At 37.0% G+C, this 17,064-nt stretch overlaps 1 protein-coding gene across 3 annotated transcripts in view; it reads left to right on the forward strand.

Annotated features, from left to right (window-relative positions):
* GRM8 (glutamate metabotropic receptor 8) overlaps window positions 1-17,064 on the forward strand; it is a 360,424-nt gene that overhangs the window by 305,927 nt on the left and 37,433 nt on the right. For all 3 annotated transcript variants that reach the window (XM_054826915.1, XM_054826905.1, XM_054826898.1), the window contains exon 9: window positions 4,275-5,210. In XM_054826915.1, coding sequence (XP_054682890.1) covers window positions 4,275-5,210 — 936 coding nt within the window. The remainder of the gene's footprint in view (window positions 1-4,274; window positions 5,211-17,064) is intronic.

Genomic DNA, 17,064 nt, shown 5'->3' on the forward strand with positions numbered 1-17,064 from the left:
AATTAAGTTCCCCTGAAGTTAGTTTTGTAACATTTGAACTTCTAGATCACTTTGGGGCAGGTTTTCCAAAGTATTTAGATTATGAAAACTGCAGATGGAAGCATAGTGGGATTTTCAAAAGCACTTAAACAGATAAGGCACTTAGCTGCCATTTAAATTAATTAGCTGGATTGAACAAGTTCCCCTTGGCACTTTTGAAAGTTCCACTGCTAAGTGTTTATGTCTACATTAAAAAATACGATTTTCAAAAGAGTCTGAGCATCCAGCAACTCCCTTTAAAGTTTATGACTATTACAAGTTTTCAGCAATTCTGAAAATTATACAGTGTACCTGGCTCTATATTCCCAAATGATCCTCCTTCGCTTTCTTGTTTCTTAACAGTTTCTACTATCATTTATTTTCTAAAGTTAGTCTCAGAGAAGTGAGATCAATAGTACTACAACCTAAGAATAGAAAAATAATGACACGGGTGAAGCTTCTGCAAGGGTTCGAGAAGCCGGGTCCTTTGGTACATACATTCGGTGACTGAAAAAACTGGTAGGGCTTTAGGACCATCATTGTAATTATGTCTCGTACTGGATTTCCTTAATACATTCATATTAAGCAAAATAATAGCTCAAAAATACATTACAGGGAAAGACTGCTGCAGGTTATGGATTGCTGGGAGTGAACCAGATGACCAGAAGTAGCATGACTTTTCAGTCCTTAATTGCTTCTCTACAGAAACCCTTAGCAGACCTGTTTGGATGTCATAAAAGCAAGCAGTGCTCGCTCTCAGGTATATTTTCCCCTGCCCTTTACTCTGCCTCTATTACAGTAGTGTCTAAGTAGCAGTCTGAGGGTGTACACACATTAGCATTTTGGTTTCAATCAAGAGTCTGCTTTTGAAATGAATCTGCTAATTATTCCCACTTAGCACACTTGCTCATTGTGGAGTGGGTCTCAGGCTATGTGAACTGGATTGCTTTTGGCTGAAATAAAAACAGAAGATGCTTTCCAGAAGGACATCTAATCTTCTTTAATCATTACCGGGTGTTCAGTCCACTGAACTACGTCAAAATTTTTCAATATAACCTTCCTTCCCAGACTCTAATTTCAAATACTGACCAATGTGAACATGAAGTCCTAAGAGCCCACATCTTCGCTCCACAGATTGGCTCTTACTATGCCACATTGCATGTTAATGTAGCTATACACCGAGTTGTCAGGACGGTTGGGTTCATGGGAGAATCCCATCTTTGCACCCACTTCTAGAGTTAATATCCTACAATGCCAGAATTTTCTCAGATCTGCAAGTATCTTAAAGGGGATCTCTCATTTCAAACACTGGCCAACATTTCTTGAGAATATATTGTCTCTTTGTTGTTAGATAGAAAACGAAATAAAAAAACTCATGAGCAAGAACTCATAACATTTTTGTTAAGAACTTTTTTCAGAAATGTAGGTCAACCTAAATGTAACTGTAGGCTTCGCCTAAAAAAAGTAATCCAGACAAGACAGATTGTAAGACATAACTTGTATACCTTGTAAAATGCACCATTCGTTCTGGTTATTATTTACATTGATATTGAATCTTTTTATGCTTTAAGAGTCCATTCTTGTTTGAATTGTTCCATCGCTAACAGCTAATAGTGCTTATATTCATAATTAATTAAAAAAAAATACTCAAGTTTGTTTAGCCAGCGAGTTTTCCAACATTCATAACCTTGTATTGCCATGCTGGAATTTATATCTTCTGTAGTTTATGTGTCAGATGTACTAGAATGAAAAACATAATATGAATCTTCACCAATGACCTTCAGAAATAGGAATTTATTGTCCGTTGTTGCCAGTGGGATGCGTAACCTGAGGCACTCTAATGTATTACCAACTAGGAAGAGTTTTTAAGCATCTTTTTAGTCAATTAAAGCACTGTAAAGACAAAAGTATGTGAAATCACAAGGAGTTGTACAAAATAAAAGGATAAAAGGATATTTTTTTCTTTTATTAAGTTAGAAACTCTGAAAGACACAAAGGAATTCTGCGTACCTCTCTAAGCCGTGGATTCACAATACAGTAAATGTGGCTTTAGGATGCTTAATGCCAGATAAGAAACACTGTAGCCTCATGGTATTAAATGCTGATCTGGTATAAATTCACTTTGCTAGTTCAAATGTGTTAAAAAAATTGGACACCTTAGCTTTATCCTGTCAGGCTTTCTGCCAGATTAGATATTGCCTGTCTATGCCATTCTGAGTTTATGCTGGATCAGGCATTGTGTACTCTCCTGGTGATTCTGCATTGTGTGCTTTAATCGGGCAAATATGCAGTACTGTTCTTTTTTGAGTCATCCCAAACTTATCCACACATCTGGGTTAATGACCACGGCCTTCTGTTGCCCCCATTATCATAGTATCTGACTAAATCACAAGCTTTGATGTATTTCTTCTCCTAACAACGCTGTGAAGGAGAATATGTCTTTGCTATCACACTGATTTCATCACAACATGTTTTCTCTCTTGCCTAGTAGATGAAACAGTAGGGGTTATGCAGGCTTGGAGAATTTCGGTGATTAAAACTGGGAGATTGCAACAGAGGTGAATATTTTCTTAGAGTGTCAAGTGCTCCGCTAGGGCTCTATCAAATCTGTTTCATGCAACTGGATTATTCTTATGGTTTTTAGGAAGCTAATTACTTAAATGATTTCCTTTTAGATAGTCACCAGATGCTGCATTTTGTTTAATTAGCACAGTACTTGATATAAAGTATGGTTAAATTCTGTACGTTCAGGACCAATCCAAACCTCACCGAAGTCCTTGAGTGCCCGTGGGGATTCACAGAGCTGGTTGTAGGAGTGAGTTTCTTGTCTCCTCGTTACTGTGTGGTCCCTCGCTTGCCCCTTCGAGTGGCGAGTAACAGCGAAGTCCTACACTGAGAGGAGACCGAGAGCCTGGCCGCTTGCTTCTGCTTTACTCACGCTGCATGGTGCTGGAACCCGTGCTCCGTTTCTCCGAGGAAGGCAAATGGGGCAGGCTATGTTACGTTGTGATTTGCTCTTAAATCTGTTGAAAAATTGCTGGAAAAATAAACCGTTAAGGCCAAAATTATCCCTCTTGATAAGCCGTCCTCATTCTGTCCTCCTCCAGAAGGAACTGAAAACATTCCTGACACGTGAAGTTTTGTTACTGCTGTTTCACTTACTTACAAATAAAGCCTCCAAATTAAACAAAAGTGCTAAGCACTTAATAGGCAAGAACAAGGCAAGTCCTTTGTCCTTGAGTGTTTACCACCTAACAAAGGAATGAAAGGTGGAGCACGGGAGCACCACAGAGGGATTCTGGTGCCTACAAGTAGCTCTCTGCTCCAGGCGCTGCTCTGGTTCGTTCAGTGTGACTGCTTGCAGAACACGGCTTTGCTAAGGGTGGGCTAAGGAGAGCTGGGACCAAATTGGGTGATGATTTTAAGCAGGAGATGCTTTAAATCCATGAATTTTCTATTTAGATTTTATTTGGAGGGGGGGCATACAGGAAGAGCAGATAAGTGGATGAAGAAAAAAAAAAATATATTTTGTTAATGTGCTGCTATGGAGAAGTCTGGGATTTCCAAAACAAGACTGCATGGTGTGCATCTGTTCTTGGACTTTTTAAATCAGGAGGACTAAAGTAGTAGCCATGACATCTTTTTCTGTTATTATTCAGAAAGCAGCATATACTCATTTTTATCTTCTAGAAATGTAAACAAAATATTCTTGTGCATTTCAAGACTTAGAAAATGAAAAGTGTAAAATAGCCACCTTTGGGGAAGAGGTGGCATTATGGATCTTTTTTCTGGCACTCTTTGTTCTGCCAGAGCTGATGCAAGGAGATTTTAATCTATTTCTTTACTGTACCAGAAACTCATCTGAAACTCACATAGCCTTATTTTGTAATTAAATGTTTGAGAACTACTGGTATTTATATTTGCATGTGATTAACTTTTAAAGCACTTTGTACAGGGCTTTTTGCTTTGAAACTAGCCTGGAGTCAATAAATATCTTTACAGACGTCAATTTGGTCAGCAATAAAGAGGTAAATAGAAACTAATGACACTCATCAAGCCTGTGGCATGAATGATTTATTGGACACAATCATTTAACACTTTCATAAAGTCAATACAAGGGAAAGAAACAGGTTTCTTATTATGGTAAACTGTATTTGTACTGTCAGCATGCAGTGATTTATGACAAACCTGTGGCCAGGATTAGGATATTATAAATGGGGAAAAATAGAAGGCTCATTAATTTTTTATACCCACAGGTAGAAGACATGCAGTGGGCTAATAGAGAACGCACTCATCCAGCATCTGTCTGCAGCCTGCCCTGTAAAGCCGGGGAAAGAAAGAAAACCGTGAAGGGAGTGCCCTGCTGCTGGCACTGCGAACGCTGTGAGGGGTACCACTACCAGGTGGATGAATTCAACTGCGAACTGTGCCCGATTAATAAGAGACCAAACGCCAACCGTACAGATTGCCAGCTTATCCCAATAATCAAACTGGAGTGGCATTCTCCTTGGGCCATCGTACCCGTCTTCATAGCTATTCTCGGTATAATTGCCACCACCTTTGTGATTGTGACATTTGTCCGGTACAATGACACACCGATCGTCAGGGCCTCTGGACGGGAGCTCAGTTACGTGCTCTTGACTGGGATTTTTCTCTGTTACTCCATTACTTTTCTAATGATTGCGACTCCTGATACTGTGGTCTGCTCATTTCGAAGGATCTTTTTGGGACTTGGCATGTGTTTCAGCTATGCTGCCTTGCTTACCAAAACAAACAGGATTCACAGAATATTTGAACAAGGTAAAAAATCTGTCACAGCTCCCAAATTTATTAGTCCAGCTTCCCAGCTGGTGATCACTTTCAGCCTCATATCCATGCAGCTTATTGGAGTCTTCATCTGGTTTGCTATCGATCCACCACATATCATCGTGGACTATGGAGAGCAGAGGACACTTGAACCAGAAAATGCCAGGGGAGTTCTCAAATGTGACATTTCAGATCTTTCTCTCATTTGTTCCCTTGGATACAGTATTCTCTTGATGGTCACATGCACTGTTTATGCTATTAAAACAAGAGGGGTTCCAGAGACCTTCAACGAAGCAAAACCCATTGGATTTACTATGTACACAACCTGCATAATTTGGTTAGCTTTTATTCCAATCTTTTTTGGTACGGCCCAATCAGCAGAGAAGGTAAGTGGTGATGAGTTTACAAATCAAATACTATCTTCTTTTTATTTGTGTCTTGCAATACTTGCAATGCTACAATATTTTCACTCTTACAAGTGAGTAATTCTGAGTGCTAATTGCAAACAAACTCTCAGAATTCACAGATAATAAAATATATGATTCAAAAGGTAGGTTTCCTGTATTTTAATACAAGAAACTGAATGTGATTGTGGTGTGGCTGGCATAATAATGTTGACATTTTCTCAATATATCCTTAAATGACTGTTTTTTCTGAGGTTTATTATCACCCTTCAGTGATGTTCTAGCCTGTTACATGAAGCACTATAAATCTTTGTTATCATCCACGGATCTGATAGAAATGGTTGCATTTCAAAAGTCTAAGAAGATCAACGTACATTTGTCAAAAATAATGAAGAAGAATGGGCAGAATGAAAAAAATTACTTTTCTATCTGGTTGACACATACTTAAAAAAAAAAAGAGGAGTGAATGAAGTGTGTGTAAAATCATATATAGCATAATTCACTAATTATTATCTCAGAGCAAAAAGAAAACATTTTCCTGATCTTTAATGAGAAATTAAATGTTGCATACATGGATATCTGTTATTCCTTGTTCAATTGGCTTGGATCTTTCCTGATATCAGTCGTGGTGAGCAGTACAAAACATGTCAGACATTTAAGTCTCCTTCTCTCAGTTCTAATGGGAAGGCAGAGGTAAATGTCGACTGTGTGAGTTTTTATCCAGCTGATAGTGGTGAAAATGACAAGTTAGGTAGGAAAGAGCAATAATACCAGCATCACTCTTCAAAACTGCAACTCTGCAAGATTTGGAAAATCTTAAAAATAAGAAATTGAAGTCTTCAGTCTTTTACATAAACTCTTTCGCCTTATCTTCTAGCAGGTGATTTTTATAAAAATCTTAAATATACATTTTTGTTTAATTAATTTAATTGGAAAAGTCAACATGCGTCCACTTATAATTTTGCAAAGGTTTGACATGTCCCTGGTTTAGAGGGCACTCTTACCTGTAGAATTAAAGAATAGGTCTGTATAGCTTGATAAAATACCTGTTAATTCAAGCAGAGGAATTGTATGGGGGAGACAGTGTGGTAGAAGAACATTTTCCTCACTAAAAACTGAAGTAAGCAGGCTTGCTGAAGTGGATCGGGCTTGATTTCCACGGTCTTTTTGGATTAAGCAGGGGTAGTGAGTACCAAGGTAATGGCATATCATAGATACAGTAAGTAAAGATAAAAAATCCTGTTTGATATAGAAAAACACGTTTAGGTAAACTGTATTCCAATTCCGACTTTTTTGTATGTGTAGGTTTAAGTCAAAAAAATACTTTGATATATAAATGTGTGGTACTTTTTGTTTTAACAGCTTGGGCCAGTCAGTTTTGTGGCAAGTATGGATAACAAAAGAAATGTATTACTTGGCTGGCAACTACTGGTGTTTTGATTTACACCATTGGTTCACCTTAGCTTGTAGTAAAGGATGATTTGGTTTTGACCTCTAAAGAATTAGAGATTAATGAACACCTCTTTTGCATTTCTTTTATGAAACCCAAGACTGAGCACACAAATTAAACTAAATCGCCATTTCTAACACTGAATTTCACTTGTTAGTTGCCTTTTTTTCCTAAATGATTTGTTATTCTTCAGATAACAATTTGCAGGAGGAAAAAACCCAAATTAATATGCTACTACAGTTGCTCTGTAATTCAAATAATTCTTTTCACAGTGCTGCTACTTTTTGCTGCATACAAAAACATGTTTCCACACAGAGTATTATGGACATCATCATAAAAGCTTGTGCATTCATACAACTAAATCGCTTGTCTGAATAGGAGAAAAATGTAATATTTTAGTGCACGTATATGCACATTATCTGAATATACTCAAAAGTTACTTGTAGGTTTCTCAGTTAATGCATAGCAGCAAAAGAAGTATTTTAAAAACTAATACAGTATAGAAATATATCTTATTTGAGATTCAGTATTATGATATTTTTTTGAGGATGAAAGAAATAAAATAAATGAAAGAGAAAATAAACAGACTTCTGTTAGGTGCTTACTCACTTTGCAGTTGATTTTAGAATCCCCAAATTATTTTTTTTTTATGGGTTGAGTTTGTTCAGAGAGAATGGAGCAATAAGCTGGGGAACTTAAAGTATTCTTTAAAAGCAATGGTTCATTTATTGCAATGTTGACAGGAAGAAAATTTAACATAGCATTCATTACAAGCCAAGTGTACTTCCAGCTAGCAATTCATTGATATTCTAGCTTTAGACACACTTCTGTTTGAATACAGAGTAGTTAAAACTTCTCAAAAATGTTTTGAGGAACTTTTCTTTTCCTGAACGTTAGCAGTGCTTACAACAATAGCAGAAGTCATTATGCATTTTTTGAAAGAGAGGATATATTTACATAATTAACTATTCCATGAGCACAGATTAAGTAGAAAGTGTATTGAGAAGCTTTTATTTTTATTTCACTGTCAAAATATTTCCACTGCCAAACAAAAAAAATAGGACCATTAATGCTAAAAACAAGTGTCTCGATCCAAACCTCATAGATCATCATGGAAAGGTTACCTTTACGTTTAGTGGCCTTGGGATCAATTTCCAAAAGTGTAAATTTGCTAAGAGATTCTGGATAGAAACTGGAAGAGTATAAGCCTCTACCGTCAGCACAAGCCCATAAATTGAATGTTAATGTCCGTCAGACTTCAAATATGCATGATGAAGGCCATGTAAATAAGCGTCAGTACATTTCTGCAGACAGACTGTGAATCTCGCTCATATGTTCTTGCTGCAAAGCACAGGACGGGAAACTCTTCTCTCTGCACTGTGCAGATGTGGATCCTCGGGTCTCTAGCTGGTTAATACAGCTGAGTTAAATGCCTGAATTTACATGCTGTGACACATCCGTAAGAGAAAACATGGTAAAAGTTAAGGGAACTTGACAAGACTCAGTGGGAGTGTAGTCTTGACATTTGTAACATTTTTAACAGCCCTTTATACAGATGATGTTTCTACTCACATATATATTATCTCAGTTTATGTATGTTTAACACTAGTACAAAATTGAGAAAACTACTATATAATATTCAAGAAGTTAAAAATGATATAGTTCTATGGCCAATTATGGGACAAAAATGAATCCAAAATAATCTTGCATAACCTAAGCTTGGTGGCTTTTATGCAAGTCCATGTTTATTGTTGTTCTTAAGCAGTAGAATTTAAAACCCCTGTGCTATTAAACACACCATTTTTAGATTGTCAGTTCTACAGATGTTTTCCAGAGAACAATAAGAGCATTGATTTTAAGTCCTGTGTGATTTTTTTGGGGGTCTAATTCATGGTTTTGTGTGTTCGTGATCAAGCCTGTTTTGACAGCTGCTGCTTTACGAAAGGAACTCATAACAAATAGTTAAATTATTCCAGTGCGTCATTGAACCAAATGAAAAATGTAACCCTAAGACATGAAATACCAACTTTCTAACACTTGCGTAAATGTCAGTGAGGTTCTTTAGAGGAAAAGGAGTGAAATTCTGTGAGAAAGCATTCTGTGAATATAGCCTTCATCTATGTCATGCATGTGTACATGACAAAACACTGAAGTACTGCGATCATCTGGAATAGATACCTAAAATGTCAAGATAACTGGAATGCCACAGAAAAAAAGAGTGAAATTAGCTTAGTGATCAAACCAGATGTTTAATGAACCTCGGTAAAATTAAGTTACAACAGCAGACTGCACAAAAACCAGCTGAGGATAGATGGCTGTCTAAAGTACATCCCTATTTGACAAACTGAACTTTTAAAATTTTCTTCCTTTTACTGGTTTTGACAGGTGGATGAATCATGTTCATTCACAGATAATAAACACATCATATATTATATTAACCTGGAAATACTCTGTTTTGAATGAGAAAATGAATACTTGTTTTGCATACTGTGAAAGAAGAGAGGTTGCACTTTCTGCTAAGGAAAGAGGACCACAGAAAATGCTGAATATTTTTCTTCCTTTCCTTCCCATTGGAATGGTGTAATCTAACAAGGCAGATAAATTTTAAGGTATTTTCCAATTATTCTGACAAGTTTGATCTCTCTTTTCATAACTGCAGTAAAGGCAAAACAAGCTGTAAAGTACGGTAGAGATCTTCCCATAAATTATCCTTATGATCTTACTATTCCAGCTGTTTTCATCCTGGCTTTGCTGATCATGTGGATCTTATGCTTATATCTGGCTGTTAGTAATACTGAAAGAAGCTAGGAACACTTCCAAGAGTATCTCCATATTAATTTGACTTGTAAGCTACTGTTGTAGTTGTCAAGAGGAAGATACTCAGTTATCAGTGGGAGGGAAAGGTAATTCCATCGGTCTCGTAAGATATGTTCTTTAGCTTAAAAAAAAAAAAAACCATAAAAGACCTACTAGTGACAATTCAGGTAGAGACCTCTTACTCTCTCCACATTTCTACAAAATTTAGAGAAAAAAATCTTTTTTTGCTGCTTATGTTATGAATTCTTTTCTAAACGTATTCCTGTGACTGTAAGAAAACAAAGCATCTTGATGATGCCTCAGACTGTGTTAATGAAGCAGACTGCACTCAGCCTTTCCTTCACCTCAAAGCATTCTCTTCTAATTCTGATCATATTCAGAGATTTAGCTCTGCAGGGAGTCCGTGCAGTACACATCACAGGAAAAAGTAAAGACAGACAATTTTTCATGTTAGTAATTCTTCCATTTTATGAATAATATTTGGCTTGACTAAACCGGAATCTTTAGTGTCAACACTATGCATAGCATGAGGATTAATCTGAAGGATATTTGGAACAGTTTCTAATTTTGATTATTACAGGATCCAAAGCTAGAAGAGTGCTGAAGTAATACTTTCCACAGTTTATCATTGTTCAAAACTCAACTTCTGTGCTCTTGCTAATTTTTTTTCAGAATCTTTAGAATATGGTATGACCAGCAGGATTAAAACAAATTTATCAGTAATTGAATTTTTGCATGTTTAGGAACATAGAAAATTAGATAAAATTCACCAGATTATCTGATAGAAATATCCCTCCCGCTTACTGGAAAGTGTATGTTAAGAAAGGAGATGCTTTTTGTAATGTTTTATCATTTCCTGTTTTTCCAAATGTAAATATTTCATGAGCTAAATCATTTCTAAATTGGATAATTTCTTAGGATTTGTGACCTAATCCTCAGCAGAAATTAGGACTTTGGTGTTCTGCTGTAGAAGCAGAGTGGGAAAAATTATGTGAACAAGAGTATGACTGAGTTACAATTCATCGCCCGATCTTACTCTTCTCCCTTTCCCTCTGTGAGGGAAGTGCCTTGCTCCTTGCTTATCCCTGAGACAGCGTATTTCCCTCCAGCTGGTGAAGATACAACCCACAAGTTGTTTCTTAGGGAAAGCTGCCCTGTTCCCACTAGAATGACAAGTGAAAATTACGGAAAAAGTTTAATAGCTAATAATTGAGGCAAAAATGATGGATTGGGCAATTTAAAGTATTGCGGGCACGTAGAAAGCTTTTTTTCAGTTTCAACCTTTTCTGTCTTTTCAAGTTTAAAATTAATTTTGGAAGCAGAGTAGTTCTGAAATTGAAACAGGATAATTTCACAACTTTTAAACTGTTCTCATTTTCTTAAAGTGAAAAATGTCTGAACTGACTCTTAACTGTAATGCTAGACTTGCATTTAAAGAAACATTTATCAAAACATTTCTGACTGCTTTTAGGACAAGTACTGACTTTCTTAGAAATTAAACTATACTCTAATTATCTAAACGGCATTAGATTAACTAAGAAATCAGAAGGGATTACTGTAGTCAGCCAAGTCAATCTCTTGTGCAAAAAGATATCTTGAGCTCTGTTCACTTAGATACTGTTCAGGCTCATTTTGATAATTTAAGATCGTAGCATTCCTTGTGGGGTAGTCCCCTGTTCCCCTGTTTAGCTGCTTTGTTCCAGAAGTGAATGATTAGAGGGAAAAGAGGTAAAGGTCCCAAGTTCTTTCAAGGTGTTTTGAGGTGAAATTCATCTGCAAAATTTTGCTGAAGCCCCCTTAGACTGAAGGAAAAAGGTCCCTCTGCTTCTGCCAGCTCATAACATGTAGGGTGACCTGCCTGCTTAAAGTGCATGACAGCTAGGGGGAAGGTTTCTTTCAGACTGTGCTACCCACACGATGAAAATTGTAGAGGTCTGAATGCAGCTACTTTTTAAAATTCTAGCCCCTGTTTGTATTTTTTGTTATTCGGCATAGTGTGCACCCAGGTTTCAGGAAGTGTTCTTGCTGGATGAAGGACTTTGTGCAAAGCTAACGCATACGTAATTTTAAAGACTCAACTTTATTATTTTAAGTTATGCCTACAGTCTTTAGGGTGTAATTTCATTTCTCTGTTTACTTTAATATTAATTAAGCCACTAGCATTTAAAGTATGTACACTGAGCACTGATTTTAATTATGAGGTTATTAGGAGGTATCAGGAAGAGAGAAAATGCCAGCTTCTCTAAGGAAGAAGTGGATTATTTCATAAAATATAAAGCCATTTTTTTCAGTTCAGTGGCATTCCTGTGTGCACCTGATGGTTGTATACCCTGTTCTTTTCTGCATGGTTGCATATCTGTTCCAGTATGAGCATTGTGCTGGCGTACCTAGTTGTGTACATTGAAGAGATGTGCACCTGTCACATAGTGGAAAACACCGGCGTTTTGCTTGTCTGACATGTTTGCTTCTGGCCCCATGACAAATGATAGCTTCAGGGTCTTTGGGAAAGGAGGAGACAGGAAAGAACTGCCAGAAAAATTAAATTAGCCTCCGATCTGCTTCCTGCCCTATCCTGGGGAATGTCAGACAGTTGGTAACAGGTATACGAAGAGAGTATACCTGTTCTCTGCTTGCCAGACAACTTTAAATAGACCTTTTCGGCTACTTGCTGGCTTCTGTGATAAGTACCTAATTCTAACTGAGAAGCAGAAACAATTTTGTGAAGCAGATATAGCTGAATAAATGTCATCTTCACCTATTTTAGAAAAGAACAATCAGTAATCACAGAGGGAGGCTTGTGAAAGACCACAAATGTTTCACAGAGATAATCTGGGGAAAAAAAATATACCTTATCTACTGTATTTCTAGAAATCAGATTCACCTGATAAAAATGTTGATCTTTTGGCTTTGATTTGTTCAGTGCCAAAAATCTGATCGCCTTCAACACATGCAGGTAAAGAGAAATCCTTCCAGTTGCATTAGATGATCTTTGTACAGTAAGAAAGAGAGCACTGATTGGTATTAAGATGCTATAAACTGTCACAACTGTGTTTCATCTACAAATGTAACTGTGAGATGGGGTCCTCTGTGTCATGATTATGCACAGGACAGCATCAGAGTCACTGATGGGTTTGCATAAAAAGAAAAAGCAGGTAATACATCTTAGAATTTAATCATCCTCTCAACTGCTTCATGCCCTGATGGTCAAGCACTGACAACTGGTGCCCAGCCACACTGCATCTGAAGATGACCGCAGGCAGTATAACGTTTCCTTAAAAGCAAGCATATTTCTTTTGACCAATTGCAAGCCTCTCTGTATGTGACAAGAATGGATTGGGGATTCAAGGGATTCACATAAAATGTTACATCATGGTACCTTATAAAAAAAATAAAAATGGATTGAGGCAAATGCAGCTCCCACATCATGTTTTGTATTCAATACAGTGCGATATTCTGCATTCAAAATGAAGGGATATGTAGCAATTTTTGGACTCAGTTGCTTAATAAAAAGCTCATCTTCACAGAAGTATATGTGCTTACAAACTCATTCAGTTTTCCATTTCAGGCTGAAATCTGGTCTAAGATTGAGACCAGAGCAGGCTGATGTGTTACTGACCGATGAATAGCTCCGGTGCTGCCCTGTAGCGTGACAGGACCCCATTCCTTTCAGTCATCACTGCAAAACAATGAAGGGACTTGCACTTTATAAATTCTTAAGTTCCCAGGGCATTGGAAGGGCTGGTTTAATTTGAATAAAGCAAAACTAGTGATAACACAAACTATAGAAAATATCTTTAAGCAAATTTATCACTTACTGAAAAATGCAATTGAATATGTTTGTAAGTATACAGGAAGAGGGAATTTTCTCAATGAAGAATGATACGATAAAACCATATACTGGGAAAAAAATATATCTATGGGTAATAGAAAGTTAATTGTGACTATCTTTTACACTTTTACTCTTGTTAAGAAAAATAGAAAATCTTTAAATAGAACACTGTTTAGAAATTGGGTTGGAACTGTTTCTTGGATGGTCTTGTGAGACTTCTTGTACTTGCTAGCTCCTGCCAGGTTGGAAGCAGTACAAAAATAGCCTTTGTTGCAGCTTTAACAGTGCTTTTACGTTACTGAAAACAAGTGAACACATGCATGAAAGACAGAAGAAACAAATTAAAAAGGCTTTTAGCTTAGCTTTGAGTAGATAATCAGCTTCACATCTTTCTTATCTCCTACTACAATAATTCCAATTTTGTATAGGTTTCATAACACTATCAAGATTTTGATCTTGCAAACATAGTACAATGCTGTGGACTGGTAAATTGTCGTGCATATGCTGAGCATCAATAACAACGCATGTCCAAGCTCATCACATACCACATCTGGATCTTGACTCATGTTCAGCACCTAATCAAAGCCACATTACTCTATATTCCCTTTAGACTAATAGAATTTTCAAGGACAATTACAGTAAGTCAACTAAAGTGTTAGTTATGTAAAGCACAGCAAGTCGATTTGTGTTTCAGCCCTTTGTTACCATTCTGTTGTTTAAGAATTATCATAGTTTGTGCAGCTGAGAATATGCCAATAAGTTGGACATCCAATAAAAATACAAGATCCAGCAAAAAATTTAATTAGGTATAAGCCCAGTAAAATTTGTAACAGATTTGATAAATACAATAAAAGTCTAAAATTTCATGTAGGGGACAGTGAATGTTAAATTTATGTCTTATAAAAATGGAAATTATAGGAACCAGAAAATGATGGAAGTCTGATTTTGCACAGACTAGTAAGCTTTATGCTTACTCTTAAGAAGCAAAACTAAATCTATTACTGGAATAAATCTTTAATTAGATTGTTAACACTGAATATGCATGTAAGTGCATGTGTACAAATATTTCATTTTACATAACTGTAAGCTATTTCATGCATGAAACCAGAATAATTAGTTTAAAAGGCCAAGCAAAGGCAATAATTTCAATAAATATATGACCACCTTCTACAAAACAAAGACATTAATTGGTCATATTCACCTATTTTTTTGAAAGCCTATTTTTCTTTCAGTTTACAATGAAGCTTCTTAACAAAGGATAAAATGACAATAGAGAAATCCATATGAGCTAAGCCAAGAGGGTCAGAATTTAACAGTAGCAGAATGTTATCTTTTTCCCTAGTAATCCAGCTAAAAATAGATTAATTATGAAATATCCTCTTAGCTTTAGACATACAGTTGAATTTTTCTTTTCCTAAAATGGTGCTTTCCAGGCTTGAGAGTCATTTCATAATCAGTCAGTTTACCAGAAACATGACCCTAGTAGAATGGTCAAATGATTGTTTTCATGGCAATTATCAAGGTCATGTTTACTTGATAGTTTGAAACGTATGAATGGGATTACAGTGATGTTATCAGGCTCATTGACAGAACTGATGACACAGCACCTGCATAAATCTGTTTTTTACAGAAAACGTCCTCCTCTCTACCACAGTACAATAAGAACAGCTGAACAATGAAGGGAAGAAAGGCACAGGACTTGATTGTCCTTTTTTTGACTCTGCTGAACTCAGATGGAATAACAGCAGGTATTCACAGGTATTGTGAATGCCATTCAAACAGGTACTGCACAAAATTTCCCAATTACAAAATGGCAAGGTCAGAAGGAGATTAGAACAGAAGCAGGAAACTACTTAAAAGACAATGCTTGATAGCAAATATAGGACAAGATTTTTAGCTCTGAAGCTGAGGAATACATGACATTTCACAAATGTCTTTTCTAGTAAGCTAGCACTTGTAATTGAGTGAGGTATAGCAGAAGAGCTCACAGCAGGCAAAGCATCTATCTCCTAATCTAGTCATCAAAAAGACACAGGCAAACCAATGTGGCATGATACAGAAATTGGTCCCAAAGCCCAAAACTGTTTTTCAAACGGTCTCTGTAAGGGAATTGTTTGCACCATATGTTTTCCTTAAGAGCTGATCTACTGAAATAGTGCTTTAGGAGAAGTCCTACATATACAATGCAAATTATGATACAGTCTGAAGCAGCTTACTCCACAACATATCACCTTCTATCCCTTTGAGCCATCACACTGCATAAAATTTTATTGACCTACAAAGATCACATATCTCCATCAAGGCTTCCAGATTTCTAAGTTGGAAATTTCTCTGCTATTCCCTCTGCCCTATTTGCCTTGTCAATGAGGCTTGTAATTTCTTTGTTTCCAACCACCACCAAAGCCATAACCTTTGTCCTTATCAACCTTCATTTTTTGCTTCTGCATATATCCTCCTCTCTTGTTTCTCTGTTTGTTTACTTTATAATTTGTCCAGGATAGAACAGTCATTCCAGCCAGTGACACTTTTTTCCATGATATCCAAAATCCTAGTTCTTTTCTGTATGACTTGGTGTTTAGACCCTGTGCTTATCCTTGTGTCTCTTCCTCCTCTCCCTCACTGACATTGATGTTGGCTTTTTGTTATTGGTGTTTGTTTACTTTCACTCTTACATTTAGCAGAAATTTTATTCTGACTTCTGTATACAAACTCTTCCTCCCTTCCTCCCTTTCTCCCTTCATCCCTTCCTCCCTTTCTCCCTTCCCTCCTTCCTTCTTCTCTAGCATTCTCAAATCTATCCAAGTTTTAGTTCCTTTGTTTAGTGCTCCATTTCTGAAAGATTCAGATAAAGCCACAGTCCAGTTCAGCTGAGTGGGAGTTTCGACAATGATGTCAAGAAACCTTTGATGTTACTGCCCCAACTGCTGTTAACTCTTCCTTTAATCCTTCCTCTGTATATATCCCATCTATTTTCCAAGCTGTCAGATGCTTTTCTAAAGGGATCTGTGTAAGTTACAGTTTTGCACATTTGTGTTACACAAGAACATAACTGGGGACTCTGACACTGTATTTTTCATTGTTTATTTTAAAAAGTCATATATGACTTGACTTTATCTTGAGCTGACTATCCTGTACTTTTGTGTAGTTTTAATAAACAGCCCTATGTGTGTTTGAATTCTCTTGCACACCAGGAGAATCGTATAAAAATACACTGCAGGCAGGTCTGGTTTTTTAAACATCCAAACCAGGAAAAAATTCAAAATACATTATATCCTTAAACAGTGTCATATATTGCTTTACTGCTACAGTAGAAGTTTGTAAGCATGAAGGAGGTGGAGATGTAGGAGGAAGAAATATGTGGTGTGCTGCCTCCTGTCTCCTAGGCAGGGATGTGAGAAGCAGATCTCGTGGACTGGCTGTTCCCTTCACTGGCCTTTCTCTCTGTACCGACGTAGCCCTGCGCAGTACTTGGGCAGGTTTCACGCTAGGCTGTGGGCTAGAGGGAAGCACTGTCAGCTGGCGTTGCTCCAGCTGCGTTTGCTTTGAAAAGGTGGCTCAGAGGTTTAGTAGCACAGCCAGGTGTTTTAGAATTTGACTATATCCATTTTCTCTCAAGGTCACCAGAATATACAAGTAAATGGCAAAACTGCAGCTGAACAGGCCTCTTTTGTATGACATAAGTTAATGCGGTTTCTCTACCTGTGTGATGGAAAACAGTTTTTGTATTTCGAAACACTGAC

This window comes from Grus americana, chromosome 1 (genome assembly GCF_028858705.1).
Source record: "Grus americana isolate bGruAme1 chromosome 1, bGruAme1.mat, whole genome shotgun sequence".
Classification (NCBI taxonomy): Eukaryota; Metazoa; Chordata; class Aves; order Gruiformes; family Gruidae; genus Grus; species Grus americana.